At 34.8% G+C, this 17,947-nt stretch overlaps 1 protein-coding gene across 1 annotated transcript in view; it reads left to right on the forward strand.

The window, feature by feature from the left end:
- Positions 1-17,947, forward strand: part of LOC118838709 (collagen alpha-1(III) chain-like) — a 65,994-nt gene that overhangs the window by 27,067 nt on the left and 20,980 nt on the right. The window contains 21 exon segments of the mRNA XM_036746070.1: positions 2,342-2,395; positions 2,832-2,885; positions 3,641-3,694; positions 4,231-4,284; positions 5,205-5,258; positions 6,101-6,154; positions 6,547-6,591; positions 6,777-6,830; positions 7,240-7,284; positions 8,613-8,666; positions 9,320-9,418; positions 10,658-10,702; positions 10,826-10,924; positions 12,793-12,846; positions 12,961-13,068; positions 13,839-13,892; positions 15,201-15,299; positions 16,866-16,919; positions 17,213-17,311; positions 17,395-17,448; positions 17,557-17,610. Coding sequence (XP_036601965.1) covers positions 2,342-2,395; positions 2,832-2,885; positions 3,641-3,694; positions 4,231-4,284; positions 5,205-5,258; positions 6,101-6,154; positions 6,547-6,591; positions 6,777-6,830; positions 7,240-7,284; positions 8,613-8,666; positions 9,320-9,418; positions 10,658-10,702; positions 10,826-10,924; positions 12,793-12,846; positions 12,961-13,068; positions 13,839-13,892; positions 15,201-15,299; positions 16,866-16,919; positions 17,213-17,311; positions 17,395-17,448; positions 17,557-17,610 — 1,341 coding nt within the window.

Below are 17,947 nucleotides of genomic sequence, written 5' to 3' on the forward strand. Positions count from 1 at the left end.
AGCTTTTTTTTTCTTTACAAGCCAAGGTCATGAGAGTGGAAATAGAACAATTCCTTAAAGCAAATGAGAAAATTTTAAACATTAAAAACCATTATAAACTTATTTTAGAGGTGAAGTGAAAGGCGGCTATGTGATTCACATTCATAAATTAAGATGGCAGAAAGATCTAGTACTTTTTAAAATGAACAGAAACTTATACACGTATTTAATGGGTACGTGGAATACTCATTCTACCCAAATAACAATCTATATGTGCTTTCTTATCCTTGTGTTGCTTGTCCAAGTCTTCCCATACATTGATCTAACTGTGGGACTTTTCTAGTTCTCCAGGCAGAATATGTCCCACAATGTGTCAGCTTATTTTCTAGACTGCCAATAGGAAAATAGATTTTTTTAAAAGAAGAAGAAATAAATAGATGGGATAATATGTTAATTTTAGACAAAGAGAAGCAAAATAAAATATATTTATAGCAATACAATAAAGATAACAAAGAAGAAACCATTCCTCCCATGAATATCTTTGATATGGACAAGTTCTAATGGTCAGTTCCAGCACTGAATCCTGTTGGAAGTCATTTTATTCTATCATATCCATTATTGTTAGTAAATGTGACTAATTCCTATAGGTTAATGTCATATTCTAATAACTTCCATACTTCAAAGGTTTGTTTCTTCACAAAGCACACATTAGTTGTTTAGGCCCAATTGTAAGCCTGTTAATGCCCATTAAATGCCCTTTCATAGGGTGAGTTCAACCCCAGACAGTATAACTTCCTCTAGCACCTTGTTCTTTTTTTTCTTATCTCTGATTCTAAAAAGTAACCTCTCTGTTGCACTCAAGTTTCATTCCTCTGTCTTTCAACCAAACCAAACTAAAAATATCATTTATTGACAGTCCAGCGAAGATGCTAACAAGAAAACCAATGTTATTTCTAACCTCTTTTTGCATTTTTAGTATCATCATTGGAAAATAATACGCTTTATTTAACTCATAGCCACTACATGGATGCAACCAGAACTAGCCCAATTTATTTCTCTGATAAACTCAAAATTATTAATGATCCTACTGGGTTCTCTCAACTAGCACTGATGTCTTTCATATAGTTATCTTATGAGCCGATCTCACCTTTCGCATGTTGTCTCTCCATTACAATGTGAGCTCCTTGAGAGAAGAGGTTTTCTTACTTTTTTGTATATATCAACAAAACTCGGCACAGTGCTTTGCACATAGTAAATGCTTAATAAATGCTTTTTTCATTCATTCTTTCTTTCATAATAACCTCCATTTTACCTGGATATGTGGTTGATCTTCTGAATTGGATCAGAAGATTTTCCCAGCAAAGTTCAGGAACCCCAGGAAAAGCTACTCTACCAAAGGAAACAGTGAATTTCTGGTCACTTGTTTCTCATTTTGAACCGTTTTCTCCTGACCAATCTGTCATCAGGTCAATATTACATGGTATATTGGTAGCAAAATATTGTTGATTCCATTAAAAATAAGGTATTTTGAAGTTAGCCTAAATTAAATAAAATCTAATTGTCAAAACTATGTTACAAATCCCATATAGTGAATTAAATCTCATACATATTAGTCAATCGGTCAACTAGCATTTAAGTGCCTACTATGTACCAGGTGCTGTGCCAAGTTTCGGGAATTACAAAAAAGGACAGAACGTTAAACCAAAAAAATAAACAAAAAGTCAGCCATAAGTGGATATGGTTGATGCATTATCATTTTCTTTGCTGTTGCAATTAAATGATATTGGCCTTTCCATCTGACTCCTATATGTGTTGTCTCCCCTTATTAGAATGTGAGCCTCTTGAGAGTAGAAACTGTATTGTCCTTCTTGTAGCATGTCTTACACTTAGCACAGTGCTTTGTATTTAATAAATGCTTAATACATGCTTCTTTATACATTCATTTATTTATTTAAAACCATAATATTCTCATAATTTTAAAGATGTCAAGTCACTAGAGTAGAAAAACACACTGGTTCTAGAGAGAAAAGACCTCAGTTCAATTTCTATGGTTCTCTGAGGTCCATTACTAATGGAGATTCTTACCCCAATAAATATAGACACTTTTATGTATACAAGTGACCCTTCACCCATTTCCTTTGTTTATGTTCTTTGTTTTGAGCATCCTTCCTCTATGACCATGGACCAATCATTTAACCACTCTGGGCCTCAGTTTAGGAAGACAGACAGGATGGCCTCTTGGTCATTTCCAGCTCTATATCTAGAACCCTCCTATAATTCGTCACCAGTTATTTCCCTAATCTATGAGTACAATGCTACTTATGTGTTGAAATTATAATTGTTGTTCAACTAAATATTCTAGGGTCCCCCAGGACCTCCTGGTCCCCCTGGCGCAATTGGTCATCCTGGTTCCCCTGTAAGTAATACAGCTGAAGCTTTCTTGTTATCATAGATTGCATGATTCAGAATTGTAATCACTTCCTATTTTTCTTTTGCCTTTTCCAACATAATAAAGCTATTGTGTATATTATTAGTGAACAATGTTTAATTCCTTTCCACTAATGATGATTAGTAGCACAGAAAAAGAGTCATTATGGACATTCTATTTTCATATTATGTAATTTCAAATTCAAATATTTTAAATCTCAGTTTAGGGGAACTGGTTTAACCTGCTTTCCTCATCAGTTCTTTCTTCTCTTATTTCATGAAAGAACAAAAAAGGAAAAGCAATTCCATTATAATCATGTCATATGCATTGAAATAAGATTTGATACCTATGTCAAGGACTCTGAATTATCATTAACTGTCTAATGTAAATTGTAAAATCATGTGTATTCTCTCCTATACATTAGGGTTCTCCTGGATACCAAGGTCCCCCTGGTGAGCCTGGACAAGCTGGTCCCTCAGTAAGTACTATTTGGGTATTTGTTTAATTGACTAACAGTTAATAAATAGTTCACTATATCATATTGCTTTTATTTCCTTCTATTTAATCAATATATTCAGATTTTCTGGAGACATCATAGCACTTATAAACAAATCTTTAATTTGTTTCTGGTAGCTGGGCTTATCTTACATCTAATAACTTCTTGCAGTTATTTAGTTTTTAAATTTGAAAGGGCCATTTAATCCAGGTAACTCTCAGGTTAACTCATCTGAATCCATATAATTCTCTAAGGCATACTGCCAATAGTGATTTTTTTCCCTAGTAAATGCAAGCCCTTTGTGATGCTGACCATTCTCCAAATTTTCTCATCTGGTGTGCTTTATGTTTCAATATTTTTGCCTTATTTCAATACAAGCAGAAGAAATTTGCATTTGTTTAAAAGTGGAAGAAGCCCTTTTTGACTCTCAACAATCCAGTGAGAATCATCTCTGAGATGTATTTTGATGGCTCACAGAACTTTAATTTGCCCCTGGAAATTACTTCCAGGTTCATGATATCAGTTTCTTTTTTTGCCAGCCCCATTAGATATAATATAAGACAAATAAGTTCTTTTTGGGGGAAGTTAAATACATTAAAATTCTTTCTGGGGGAAAATGTTTCCTCAGGGAATCAATACTGTATTTAACAACACCAAGATTAGCTTGGTTATATCTCTGCAAAAATTTAAGTACCTTTTATCATACTATGGTGTTCATTCTTCTTTCCTAATTTCAGGGACCCCCAGGACCATCTGGTGCTATGGGTCCAGCTGGACCAGCAGGAAAAGATGTAAGTTACTAAAGTTTGAATATGAAAAAAATAAAAGACCAATTTTATTAATAAAGTAACTTTGAGTTTATATTATGTTAACACTACAGAAGGCAGATAAGTAAACTCTGAGGTATCTTTGAAATAATTCTTTAACACCTTAACTATACTTCTTTTAGAATTTTGTCAAAACAAATTGATCTAGTGAGTATACAGAAATAATTCCATATGAAAAATATGCAAAGCACAATGATAATAGCCCTCACTCCCACCCCAAAGTTATATGAGGATCAAATAATATGATGTTTGTAAGGCTTTTTACAAACCTTGAAGTGTTATATAAATGCTGGCTATTATTATTATAAATTAATGTTTGGATCCTGACTGTGTTGTAACTGGATCACACTTGCTTTTCATCAACCCCAAGTCTAGATCTATGAAATTTCCCATAACATGATATGGAATGTTCCATACTACAACATTCCTATTCCCCTACTATAGTCATCAGTGAGGGCTACTGAACAAACATGTCCACACACTCTTCTTTTCCTCCTTAGGGTGAATCTGGAAGACCTGGACGACCTGGAGAACGTGGCTTGCCTGGAGCCCCGGTAAATAACAAACACCTTAAAACAAAGTTGCAGAGCCCGTAATTAAGAAGGGATGGGTCTTTAGCATTTCTGTCTCTCTCTGTCTCTCTGTCCCTCTGTCTCTGTCTGTCTCTCTGTCTCTCTCTCTCTCTCTCCTTCCTTCCCTCCCTCCCTCTCTCTCTCTGTCTCTTTCTGTCCCTCCCCCCACCTCTCTGTCTCCCTGTCTCTGTCTCTGTCTGTCTCTATCTCTGTCTCTGTCTCTCTCTCTCTGCCTCTCTCTGTCTCTGTCTCTGTCTCTGTCTCTCTCTGTCTTTGTCTCTCTCTGTCTCTCTCTCTGTCTCTGTCTCTCTGTCTCTCTCTCTCTCTCTCTCTCTCTCTCTCTGTCTCTCTCTCTCTCTCTCTCTCTCTCTGTCTCTCTCTCTCTCTCTCTCTGTCTCTCTCACTTTGGAAGGGCTTTCAGTATTAGATTGCGGCTATGAGTGAATGTTACAAATCTTAAGAACCCAAAAATTGCAAAGGACCTTACTTAGCAAACCTCTAGTCTAATCCATATACAAAAGGAATCCTGATTACATCATGTCCAGAAAGTGGTCACCTAGATTCTTCTTGAAAACCTCTAAGTGAGGAGATCTCACCAGCTTTTGAGACAGGCCCACTTCTAGTTAGCTTGCATTGTTTGGAAGTTTTTTCTGACACTTAGCCTACACTTATTTCTTGTAATTTCCTCTCATTGCTCTTGGCTCTGCCCTAGAGAACCAAATGGCAAAAAGCCTAATCCCCCCTGTGCCTGACAGAATTTTCCCCATAGGGTCCTCTTTTCTCCAGGTTAGACATGCCCTGTGCCTTAAATTAATCCTCATATGACTCAACGCCCTTTACTATCCTGCTTGCCCTCCTTTGGAAACTCTCCAGTTTATAAAGATTTTATTCTTTTGTTTTAGGGTGTCAAAGGTCCTTCAGGCATGCCTGGATTCCCTGGTATGAAAGGACATCGAGTAAGTTGAATTTATTTCTAAGTTATCTATAAGTATGCTGCTGTTTGAATGCTTTAACAAAGAATTTTCATAAACTGAGGAAATTGGGACACAAGTAGATTCCATTACTTAGATGCAAATAGGTAGTCATTATAACAAGTCTAATGTGCTATAAAATGTATTGAAAGTTAAAATTTTGTGGGAACATTTTAACAATGAAATGATTGCAGTAATATAGTACGGCATGGGGTCTTATAAACATAAAATATTTTTTAAAGACATTGTTTAAATAAAGTCATTAGCATAATTCTTTTCCTGCTACCATTAATAGCAAAATTAAAATTGCTAAATAGTATTTATAACACTATTAATAACAATAATTAATAATAATACCTATTATTAATAATGACACATCACTATTTTGTACTATAGTTAATGGAGAGCTGACCACAAAGTCTGCATGAGCTGGGTTTAAGTCCTGTCTTTGACATAGACTAGCTATGTGACCCTGGGGCAAATCATATCCTTTCAGGGCTGTAGGTAAATTTGACACATTAAATACAGACAAGGTGTTAATATGAATTAGTATAGAGAATTTCCTCATTGGAGAAATGCCAATGAAACCATGGGCCCACTCCCTATTCCTATTAATGACATTATCTACTAAATTACTTAGTAATATTATACTAAAATGCTACTAATAAAATAAAAACTGAGTTATAAAAGTATGACCAATTCAAAGGAAAATCAGTACTAATTACAGTTTAGAGCCAGCAATGCAACACTCACACTTTAAGATGGAGTAGATTCAATTGATTTAGCTAAGAATGAGTCAACCTAGTATTGTTTATGCTATCTTTTAGGGTTTTGATGGACGGAATGGAGAAAAAGGTGAACAAGGTGCACCTGGATTGAAGGTATGTAATTCACTATAAATGTAAATTTTTCATTTTCATTTTAAAAATTGAATTTGGGAACTCATATTGGCATCTTTAGTTGTCAATATTTAAACAAACTCTGTATTTCAAAACCTAAGCAATAGTAGACAAAATGAAGCAACATATTAATGTTTCTCAGAAAGCTGATGTTTTTATATGCCTTGGTTTTAAATAACTAGGAATGCTAATTATGCTTGCTGTTCACCTTTACTTTTTCTTTCTAATGAGGTCTTATTAATGAATGAATAAAAAGTGTGAATGAAGATTTTGTAATGGAAAGTCTATGCTGAGCAAAAATTGCCTTTTAGTTGGATGCCAAAATAGGTGACAAAAGGCTGAAAATTCAGTGTTCTTTTTTCCCTAAAAAATAGGGTGAAAATGGTCTTCCTGGAGAAAATGGATCCCCTGGCCCTATGGTAATATTTTTTTTTGCATCTCTTAATTTCTAGTACTTCAATCACTCTGATCCTAGCTACATTCTATGTAAAACAATTTTTCTTATCTACAAGTCTGTTTCATTTCAAGTTAATAATTATTAAAAAGTTGACACCATATGTTTCATTTTCCTAAAGAGGCAATTAAATTATTATATTTTCCCTAGGGTCCAAGAGGTCTTCCTGGGGAAAGAGGACGACCTGGACTTCCTGGAAGTGCAGTAAGTTCTTAGACACATGTTGTCTGAAATTCAACCCACAGAAATCATTCCAATTAGTCTGGCTACATTTCTTATGAAAATCAATGGGAAAATTTAATCCTATGGAAAAATTTTTACAGAGATATTTGATGAAAATTTGATTAGAATAATGGACCATAGAATACTTCACCATTACTATCTATGCTTAGAGTCAACAGTTTCAAAATCGGTGATGCTTAGGAACTGAACCCCATTTTGAAGAGCACCATTATGTTAGTAATTTTACCATATACATTTAAAATGATGAGATTATATTAGACATAAATTATACCATACTTATGGTATTTTTTTAAACTTGTAACCAGATTTGGTTCTTTTTTTAAAATTTCAAATGTCATGTTTTGAGACAAATCTTGTCACCTTTTTTTAGGGGTCTCGTGGTAATGATGGAGCTCCTGGAGCATCTGGCCAACCAGTAAGAAGAAATTTTTATATTAAATATTGCTTTTCCCCTTTGTTTTTAGTCTTAGGCATTCTGAGTCGATTATTTCCCAACTCAAACAGGAGAAACTGATGAAATTCCTAAATTTCTTACAGTGAAAGTCCTTCTCAACTTCAATTCACTGGGCTTCTGGTGTTTTATAGGCCAACGGCTAGTAGAATGGAGAGTATAGGACTCCAGAGTGAGCAGAGCATGATACTGAAATAAATAAGGATTCAGAGTTTTAAATTTTTATAGATTTTAATAAATAAGGACTTTGGATAGTAACCTTTTGTGGTTTTAAAAAAGTTGCTGAGAATTAGTAATTGATCTGAGGAATCAGAAATGACCCTAAATCTAGCTAGTCATTAATATCTTCCATTCCATTTTCAACAATGTCACTATAATTTTCTTTGTAAAGAAGTGTTTCATTATGATATAGAATAAGGTATGAGAATGAAGATTAGATTTGGAGGCAATAGAACAGCATCCAATTGCACAGTCTGCCACTTACTATTACTATGACCTTGGACAAGTGACTTATCCTCTCTGTGCCTCAGATTCTTTTGTAATTCTGTGGTCTTGAAGAGAAAAAGTCTATACTGCTTATCTAGGAAAATCAGTCAAGTAATTATGGTCAAATGTATAGTTCTTTGAAAGACAATACAATTCTACATATCAGTTATAGTTATGATATTAAATTCAACATTTATCAATAAACTAACAACACATTTTCAAACATTTCATTAAATGTTTTGTTAAGTATTCTTTATTTTCTGGAAAATGAAAGGAAAAGTTAATATGATTTTCTCTGTCCCATATATCACAACAATTTTTTATTCCTTGAAGCAGAATTTTAAACACAATGCTAAATCCTCCTCACTTAATTTAACTCACTCATGTATAAAGTTATATATGAGCGAGTTAAATTAAGTGAGGTGGATTATGTATAATTTGGGTACTTTGAACCAAATATGTGCCCATTTCTAAGAACATCTAACTAAACTTGTCCAAAGACTAGGGTCTTGCTAGACTCCAGACTTCTTAGAGTAGAAGGGTCATGTTGAAGAAACAACTTCCCATTCTCCAATGTTTATATTCTTCTTCTGAATTAAAGTAATAGCATAATGTTGAACTGGGAAAATGATATACCATTCTAAATTCCTCAGTCACATGATCCTAATATATCAGTTTACTAAATATATCATCTAGAATATGTTTCATATTTTTGGTAATGTAGAACTATATTTTTGAAGTGCTTGAAAGTTATTGCTAATTTGCTTGTATTTCACCTTTCATCAAATCCTGTTTTTGCATTTCAGGGCCCTCCTGGTCCCCCTGGAACTGCAGGATTTCCTGGTTCTCCTGGTGCTAAGGTATTTTGATATACATTTCTAAGGAAGCAAATAATACATGTCTTAGAGATTGAATGGAGCCAGGATAGTTCTTTAAAGAAAATAGCTTTCTTTAATTGTTAGATATCAAATTGCATGAAAATTTATCATATTCAATATCTTTCATATTTAGCAACTAAATAATGGATATGGGGTACTTCAGAACAAATCTTTTATATAGGAAAGGTGCTATTTGCCGACACAAAATTATTTTGGGGGTCATTCAGTGATTTCAAAAATTATTTCCTATTTCTTTTCTATTATAGAAATTTGCCTTTATATTTAGATTTTACTAAATTTCTGCTAAATCTTCTGGCTTTCCTTAGTTCTTATTTCTTCACACTGTGATCCTTTTTTGTTTCCTAAACCCATCTGTGTAGCTATCTTCGATGTAGTTGTCCTATTTATTTTGTGGATTAAAGATTTAGTGTAGGCTTCTATGGAAATGCTTTAATTTCCCCTTGTGTAAAATGAAGACTTGAGTAATCTAGAATGTTTGCAACTTTAACATTGCATGATGTACCTTTTTTATGTGTTTCATAAATACTCATTGACTTAGCATGAAATAGTTTGTAAATTATTCAGAAATGGCAGTTGAACCTGGTTAATGACACCAGGTACGCTTCTCTTCTTAGGGAGAAAATGGGCCTGCAGGCTCCCCTGGTTCAAATGGTGCCCCTGGACAAAGAGGAGAACCTGGGCCTCAGGGCCATGCTGGCGCTCAGGGTCCTCCAGTAAGTACCGTATAGTATAATGGATGTTTGAATGAATTTTTATAGTGGCACGAGAAAGCATATGTTGCAAAGTTCAAGAAGTTAAAACTGATATTTTCATGTATATCAGAAAATGGGTGGCCCTGTTATCATATTATTGCAAGCTACTTTAAGATTACAGCAAACTTGGGCCCCTGCTGGGAGGATTTGATTCATAAAAACTTTAGCTCAAGTATTTCTACACTATAATATCTGATGATCATACCTGTCATAGAAAACGCATACAACTGCTGATAAAACTGGTAGTGTTTTAACTCATTTTAATTGATGAGAAACCTGTGAACTATGTGATTTGGTGTCAAACACAGCCCCTCAGTTGTCCAGCACTCACAACACTCTTGAGTACAGCCCCAAACCAGGTTAAAATGTAATTAAGAAATGTTTAATAAAATAAATAAAAATACAATATAACATAGTTAATATTAATATGTGGTTTTCTAAATCAATATGTAGCCTGTAAAAATCCTTGTATAAGGTTTAACGGGTCCCATTTTAACTTGAGTTTGACACCACTGAAATATATGACTAATGGTAAAGTGGAAAGTTATTAATTGTCAGGTGAATTTGGAAGTCTATAAAAGATAACTAGACAAGCCAGGATGATTTAGATTAAATCTTTATATGATGTTTAAGAATCCTGTAATTTAGAGACCATAAAGACAACATATTGCAATAGATAGATTGCAATAGACAACCTTGGAGTCAAGAAAACTTGGGTTGAAGACTTGCCGATGATTAGATATGTGACCATGAGAAAATTACTTAAACTCTAAGTGCCCCATGTCACTCTCTGAGACTAAAGATGAGCTGCTTCTCTGCATTTGGAAGGAGTTTCCATATCAATATTCACTACCCTGGTAACATTAATGAAATAACAGGTCTAGCATACTCCCCTGCCTATACCCTCTATAAGGGCAAAATCTATTTTCCCCCTAATATATCCATATGTCTATTTTCACCTGGTCCACATTAGTGAATATTTGCGGCAGCTGCAATAATTGATGATTTGGAATTAGCTTGGAGAGGGGGGGTGGAATCTATATATTTCTTTAGAAAATAGTATTTTTATAGATAAAAGTATTTTTAAAATAGTTCCTGTAGAAATTTGTTCTTTATTATTATTTTTTTTTGCTTTTCTTTCTTTCCTTCCTTCCTTCCTTCCTTTCTCTTTCTTTCCTTTGTTCCTTTCTTTTTCATCAGGGCCCTCCTGGAAACAATGGCAGCCCTGGCAGTAAAGGCGAAGCGGTGAGTCTTTTCCCAACTATCATCTACTTTTGCTTAGGGACAAATCCGTTTTGGTGGGGTTGGTCAGACATTAAAAAAAGATGTCTTAATTGACTAATCTTGGTTTCCTTTGGTCATATGCAGGGCCCTGGTGGCATGCCTGGACCTCCTGGATTAAGTGGGGCCCGTGGTCCTCCAGGAGCTGCAGGTACACCTGGTACTCCTGGACAGAGAGGTCCTGCGGTAAGTTTGCCTAAATCTTTCTTTAGTTCATTGTGTCTGACTTTTTGTGACTTCTGAACTTTTCCATGAAGTTTTCTTGGCAAAGATACTGGAGTAGTTAGCCGTTTGCTTCTCCAATGTGTCCCCGTTTTACAGATGACGAACTAAGGCAAATAAGGATTAAGTGACTTGCCCAAGGACACATAACTAATAAGTCACAGAGGTCAAATTTGAACTCAGGACTTCTTGACTCTAGGCCCAGTGCCCTATCCACTGTACCACTTAGCTATCCCAAATCTTCCTTACTTCTCAGCAAGTTCTGACTTGATCTCATCATTTACATTTTTTTCAAATATTTATATTTCCAAATGAACTTTTTTTGGCCTTGGTCATTTTTTTCTGTGTTTTGAAAGACTAAAACTGATCTAACTGAAAGTGATGAAAGCCCATCATTTCATTTATAGGGACGTATAATTTCATTGGTAAAGGTAATTCTCTGGGTGGGAGGTTGGCTCCTTCTCTATAACTTATAATATTGAAGAGTTGTTCAAGATAGTGAGAGCTGGAAATGATTTACTGAGGGTCACACAGTGAGTCTGTGTTAGAGGTAGGACCTGAATGCTCATCTTCCTGGTTCTTAGTCAGCTCTCCTTCCACCACACTGAGCTACCTTAATTTCACTTATACTCTTGGGAAAATGAGATTTTATGAATTTTGTAAAGACCCAAAAGTAAAGAGAAAATGGAACTATATTGTGTTCCTTTGCTTATAGAAAACTAAACTTATAGTAGAAAACTAAAACCAAATTTGAGACAAAGAGTATTGATTTTGTGGAAACAGTAGGTTATAGCAGATTCAGAGGATATGTCTTTAAGTATCATTTAGATGACCAAGACTTTTCTTAGCCTCGGTTTCCTCATATGTAAAGTAAGGTAAAAAATGCTCATAGTACCTACCTCACAGAGTGGTAATGACTCAAAATAATTAATGTAAGTAAAGTGCTAGAGAATATCAATTATTTCTTAAGAAATGTTATAAATTTATGCATAGTTTTTCCCTAAAATATTCCCTAAAATGTTTAGATACTAGATTCTAAACATATTCTTTCATATGATTAAAGAAAATCTTCATAATTCTTACAGCATCCTAAATGGCAACAATGTGGTCAAATTCAAGACTTAATGTCAGGTACCATGGCTCTGTAGTGAGGAGAACTGGGTTCATATTCCAGCTCTGACACCTGTATGTCCTTGATCAGGTCACTTAACCTGCATAGGCCTCAGACAGCCAACCTATGAAATGAGGGGTTTGAGCTTCATGTACCCTGAGGTCCCTTCCAGCTTGATATTTACAATTATGGTTATATTTCATTTCTACTGAGGAAAAAATGCTACTACTCAATTTTTAGACTCCACAAATTAGCCTAAAGGTAAATGTCTAATTAGTGATACTTTACAATAAAAAGAATTTAATTATGCATATACTGTTCAGCTTTCTCTCTAATAAATCTGAAGAGTAGAATTCAAATTTACCTATGTAAGAACACATCATTCTGTGCACAGCACATGTCCCCATGTATCAGGGACAGATTGTTCTTATTAATAATGAGGATATGGTGATTATGATGATGGGGGTGATGATATTGTCTTTCGTGCGTGAAATATTCAGGAAGATGATCATATATTAGGAAAGCATCTGCTATGTGTTGTTTCTCCAGTAATAATGATGAATTTATTGCTCTGTCCTTATTCTAGATTTCCTAGCCAAGGTGGAAGAAATCACACACACAAAAAAAGAATTGTTCAAACAAATCTTCAAATCAAGTCACTACTTTTATTAATTCTCTAGGCCTTTAATTAGTTTTTTGTTTGTTTTTTTTCTTGCTATAGGGTGAACCTGGTAAAAATGGTGCCAAGGGAGAGCCAGGTGCAAGAGGTGAACGTGTAAGTATTTCCCTCAACAAATATGGATGCTTTTTAAAAGATGTCACATGTTTTAAGAACTGACTACTGCAATGAGGTCCAGCCATTTTCTCTTATTCTTGGATCCTCTTTTAGGGTGAAGCTGGTATTCCAGGTCAACCAGGGGCTAAAGGTGAAGATGGCAAAAATGGTAACCCAGGAGAACCAGGTGCAAATGGAATCCCAGGATCTCCAGGAGAGAGGGTAAGTTCTAGCATACAATCATTTAAAAAAAGTTTGCATTCACTATTATGAAATTGTTGATTTTTAGCTCATCAGTGAACTATCGATTTTCCTATACTGAGTGTCAAACCTTAAACATAGCTTTGAAGCACAACACAAGTGTGAAAACACAGGATAATAAACAGAGCTGATTATAAGCACATGGTGTGGCATGCATATGGAAATGCCATCAATTTACATATATATACATATGTGTATATATGTGTGTATATATATATGTTCTCTTAATTAGGAACCTTACCGAAGCTATTGACAAGACTCCTTACTTTCTATTAACTAGGTTAAATGATTTCTCTGCCCCTATGGAATGAGAGATTTTTCATCTGAGTGTACATCTGAGTGTACCAAATATTTTGAGTCTTGGATGAAGAGGAGATAGTTTGCTTGAGACCACCCTTAGGGACCAAAAACGATATCTTAATATTTTTGGGATGTAAACTTAATATTGGAGTCTATAGCAAAATGAAACATCATTCCCAGTTTTTTCTTAGTAACGTTCGTTTTCATTGTTGTTTCAAAAATAATCTACTCTGGTTAGAAAATAATATATGCCTTCGATTCCTATGCCAATTGTGGTATAACCTGAGTAGAGAATTCTAAGGGCTACTGCCTTTCTATAATGTGCCATTTAGACATATGTATAGAAAACAAATGCCAAATATTTATTCATGTCTTGCACTTTGGGCTGCATTTCCACTTCCAATATTTTTGCTAACCTTACTACTTTTCAGGGAGCCCCTGGATTCCGAGGTGCTGCAGGAAGCCCTGGCACTCCAGGTGAAAAGGTAAGTGTGTGTGTGTGTGTGTGTGTGTGTGTGTGTGTATGTGTTTTGGGTGTGACCTTTCAGGGACTCCTTTGTCAGTCTATGAAATTCCCAAGAATAATGTTTTTATATACATAAATACATAGTACTAAAAAGGAAACCAATTATAGTGAAATAAAGTTGTCAAAATGTTCTTTAAAAAAACTTCTTGGACACCATTTTAGAACCCCTGACCTATAGCCTACCTCAGAAAATCAGGAAGGTCTCTACCCAGCAAGTTTCAGGAAAATGACTCTGTGTATTGATCCGTTGCTGGGGAATCAGACTAAGGTAAAAAGTGAGACTTACTAAATAGGCAAAGCCAAAAAACGAAACGAAAAGAAAAGAAAAGAAAAGAAAAGAAAAGAAAAGAAAAGAAAAGAAAAGAAAAGAAAAGAAAAGAAAAGAAAAGAAAAGAAAGGAAAAGAAAAGAAAAGTCAGATCTTCCATAATTCCATTCCACTGATTTAATGGTGATGACAACCAAGTGCAAGATTACTCCCAATGATATTTCCAATTTCCTTCAATAACTCTTATACCTAGACCATATTTTCCTAATTGATGAGGAGGTCGAATATGATAGAATCAAAAGCCTTCTACTGAAGGCTGATGGGCACTGCCATCCTTCTAGTGACTCCATTTCCCAACTTCAAAATCATCCTCAATTATTAACTCTACCTCTTCCCAATCCAATAAATTGTCAAGTTTCATCATTTCTATCTCCTCAGCATCTCTGAAGTCCTTTCTTTTCAGTACTTATTTAGTACCTGTTATTCACATCTTCCTATATGAGGCACTGGAGATAAAAAAGTGTAAAATATCTCATCATCTGCCCTCAGAAAGAGATTAAATAATTTATGAGTTCATCATTTTTCTTAGAAAAACAGGGGGGATCCCATTATCATAACCTCCAACAGAGAGTGTTCAAATCCAACTGGACTGTTGTATTAAATGTTGCTTTTGATGAATGGGTCATTGGCTAAGTTTGGAAATCTTCTTGTTAAATAGAGATTTAGTTAGTAATAAAGTAGGACTTTATGTCCTTTAAAAAATGTTCACTAGTCTAGTAAACATATCATTTCTGTATGGTAGTATTGCCAATTTTGCATTGTAATTTAATAAACACATCTTTGCAGTAAATTTCTGTACAGCAATTTCATTAATTTATCCAAGGCTTATAGGCAAAATGATATTCACCCCCAGTATATTTCAAATATTGATGATTTGGGAGTCAATATTGGTTACTTGTCTTATTTACTCATATCAATCTCATGCTATTTAACCAATAAGGGCCCTGCTGGTGAGCGTGGTGGTCCAGGTGCTCCAGGTCCTAGAGGACCCGCTGGTGAAGCAGGACGTGATGGGAATCCCGGAAGTCCAGGACAAAGGGTAGAGTGAAAAGTTTTATTTGAATATAAACTTAACGAAGATGTTTGTAGAAAACTGAAATGTTCAACCAAAATAGGCCTTTCTTAAAGTTCAAGACACTTGAAATTTTAAAGCTATGTTTTTAAATGAGGATTCTTCAAATTTATTGCTTCCAGACTGACACAAGCTCTGAATTCTGGAGGTGCAATCAGCTACTGTGACCATCACAACGCACTTTAAAATTAACTAAAGTATGTTTCTATGCTCACTTCAACCACTCGGGCATAATTGTACTCTCATTATTCATTTCTCTGTTACAAGATGCCATGCAAGAGTCTATAGCTAGGATTTCTGTTCATGAATCAAACATGAAACTAGCTATATGACCTTAGGAAGAGCATTTAAATACTGTCTCAGAGTTCTCATGTTGGACTAATTAATCAGGTTTATTATAATGATGATATAAGAGGATGGGATTTTCATTTCAGTTAACAAGCATTTGTCTTGTTTCTTACCCCCTCAATTTAAAAAAAAAAGAAAGAAAAATGATTGTAATAATTATACTTATTCAAGAAAAACAGGTTCCCACATTGCCAATCCAAAATGTATGTCTTATTCTGCATCTTGAATCCAACACTTTTCTTTCAGAAGATGGGCGGTATAGTTACCCATCAGTCCTCTTGAATCATGGTTGCTTATTATATTTCTCAGAGATCTTGAATCAGTCAGATATTTTGTCTTACAGTATTATTATTGTATAAATTATTCTATTGGTTTGTCACTTCCTTTACTATGAATCAATTCATATAGCTCTTTCCAAGTTTTTCTGAACATATCCCTTTCCAAAATGATCAATTTTTAAAAAGCTCTTTAGAAAGTTCAAAGCACTACAACAGTATGCTGTGATTGTTACGATGTAGTGGTGATGTTTACCTCAGTTCTTTGAGATGCAGCTGGTCAGTGAAAGGTTTTTAAGTAGATTTGCTATTACAATTACAGTGAATTTTCAAGATCTTTTCTTTGAGAAACCGTCATACATTTGATAGCTAACAAAGGGCAATAGTTTCTCCAGGTGTTGTCCTATTCTGACAGCTGGAGGTAAGCTAAGAGGAACATGGTCTTTACCTAATTTATATCTCCATTTTTGTCTGTGTAGCAACCTTAGTTTTCTACTATTGAAAAGAGAAAAGAAAAACCAAATATGTGTAATGAGTCTAATCTCCAGGCCCATGCGTGAATAAAGAGGAATTAAGTAATTTTCCCTGGAGATTTCTAAAAAGGATCATCATCTCTGTAGGAGAATTTAAATGATATCCTGTCTAGACTCTGCCAAATTCTTTTTGGGGTTGAATTATATGACACCTGAGGTTTCTTCTAATAAGTCTTCCTAGGAAACTGTGATTAACATAATTATGTGTAGCTCCGACTATCATCAATACACTGTATAGACATATGAAAATATGTGTGAGGTTATTGAGTTAACTCTAAATACTTGTCATAGTTAACATATGACCATGCATGCTCGATACTGTACTTTAGAAACTGCTGACTGACAATCATGTAACTTACTGATCTCATCAAATCCAGGGTTTACCAGGAAGTCCAGGAGGCCCAGGTGCTGATGGCAAACCAGGCCCACCCGTATGTATATTTCATAAATCTCATTCTATACCCTAAGTGCCCAAAATGTGTTATGTCTACATGTGAATGCATATACATTAAAAAGCAGCCAAAGTGTGCATTTATTTGTTTGTACTAACTCACAATTAGTTTAGTACAGCAACCATTGATGTGAAAATGATCACTGTGACCAAAGAAATAGAAAGCTAACAATATTGCTTAAATATTTTTACAATTAAGCACCTAATTACTCTTAACACACCCCTGTTTTGACTTTGTTCTCAAGATGTTCACCCTTTTATTTCTTTCATTAGGGCAGTCAAGGAGAATCTGGTCGAGCTGGTCCCCCAGGCCCATCTGGTCCCCGAGGTCAACCTGGAGTCATGGGTTTCCCTGGTCCTAAAGGCAATGATGTGAGTCAATTATATGATTGGCACTTTTCTTATGGGATTGAAAGCAGCTAATTAGTAAAAATTGACCTCTTCTTCTTCTTTAGGGTCCACCTGGAAAGAATGGAGAACGAGGTAACCCAGGAGGTCCTGGTCCCCAAGTATGTTGCATTTATCATATGTAATTATAATTATGTAATATACTTTTTGCCCTCTAGCCAGTTCTACTATTTAGATCTGCCACTCTAATCATCTCTTTTATTTCATAGGGTATTGCTGGAAAGAATGGTGAGGCTGGACCTCCAGGTCCTCCAGGATCTGCTGTAAGTTTATTTACATATCTAAAAAGAGGAAGGAGAATTTCCTAGATGGAACTCAATAGCCTTCATCATTATTATCACGTGATAAGAAAATCTGGGAATCATATAAACTCTAACACTTTACAAAAGCTAGGAATCATATCAATTAACACTTTACAACCATAGTTAAACAAAACAGTTTTGGAACTGGTATACTGAATGAATTTCATTAATAAATATGAGCTTCATTAGTGAAGTTGAATAAATAATTGATAAATGTTCTCACATTCCATGAAAAGTATGTATCTTTATATCTCTATTATATACATGCTAAACATATGTACAGAGAGACAGAAACATA

Source organism: Trichosurus vulpecula, chromosome 2, assembly GCF_011100635.1.
Source record: "Trichosurus vulpecula isolate mTriVul1 chromosome 2, mTriVul1.pri, whole genome shotgun sequence".
In the NCBI taxonomy this organism is placed as follows: Eukaryota; Metazoa; Chordata; class Mammalia; order Diprotodontia; family Phalangeridae; genus Trichosurus; species Trichosurus vulpecula.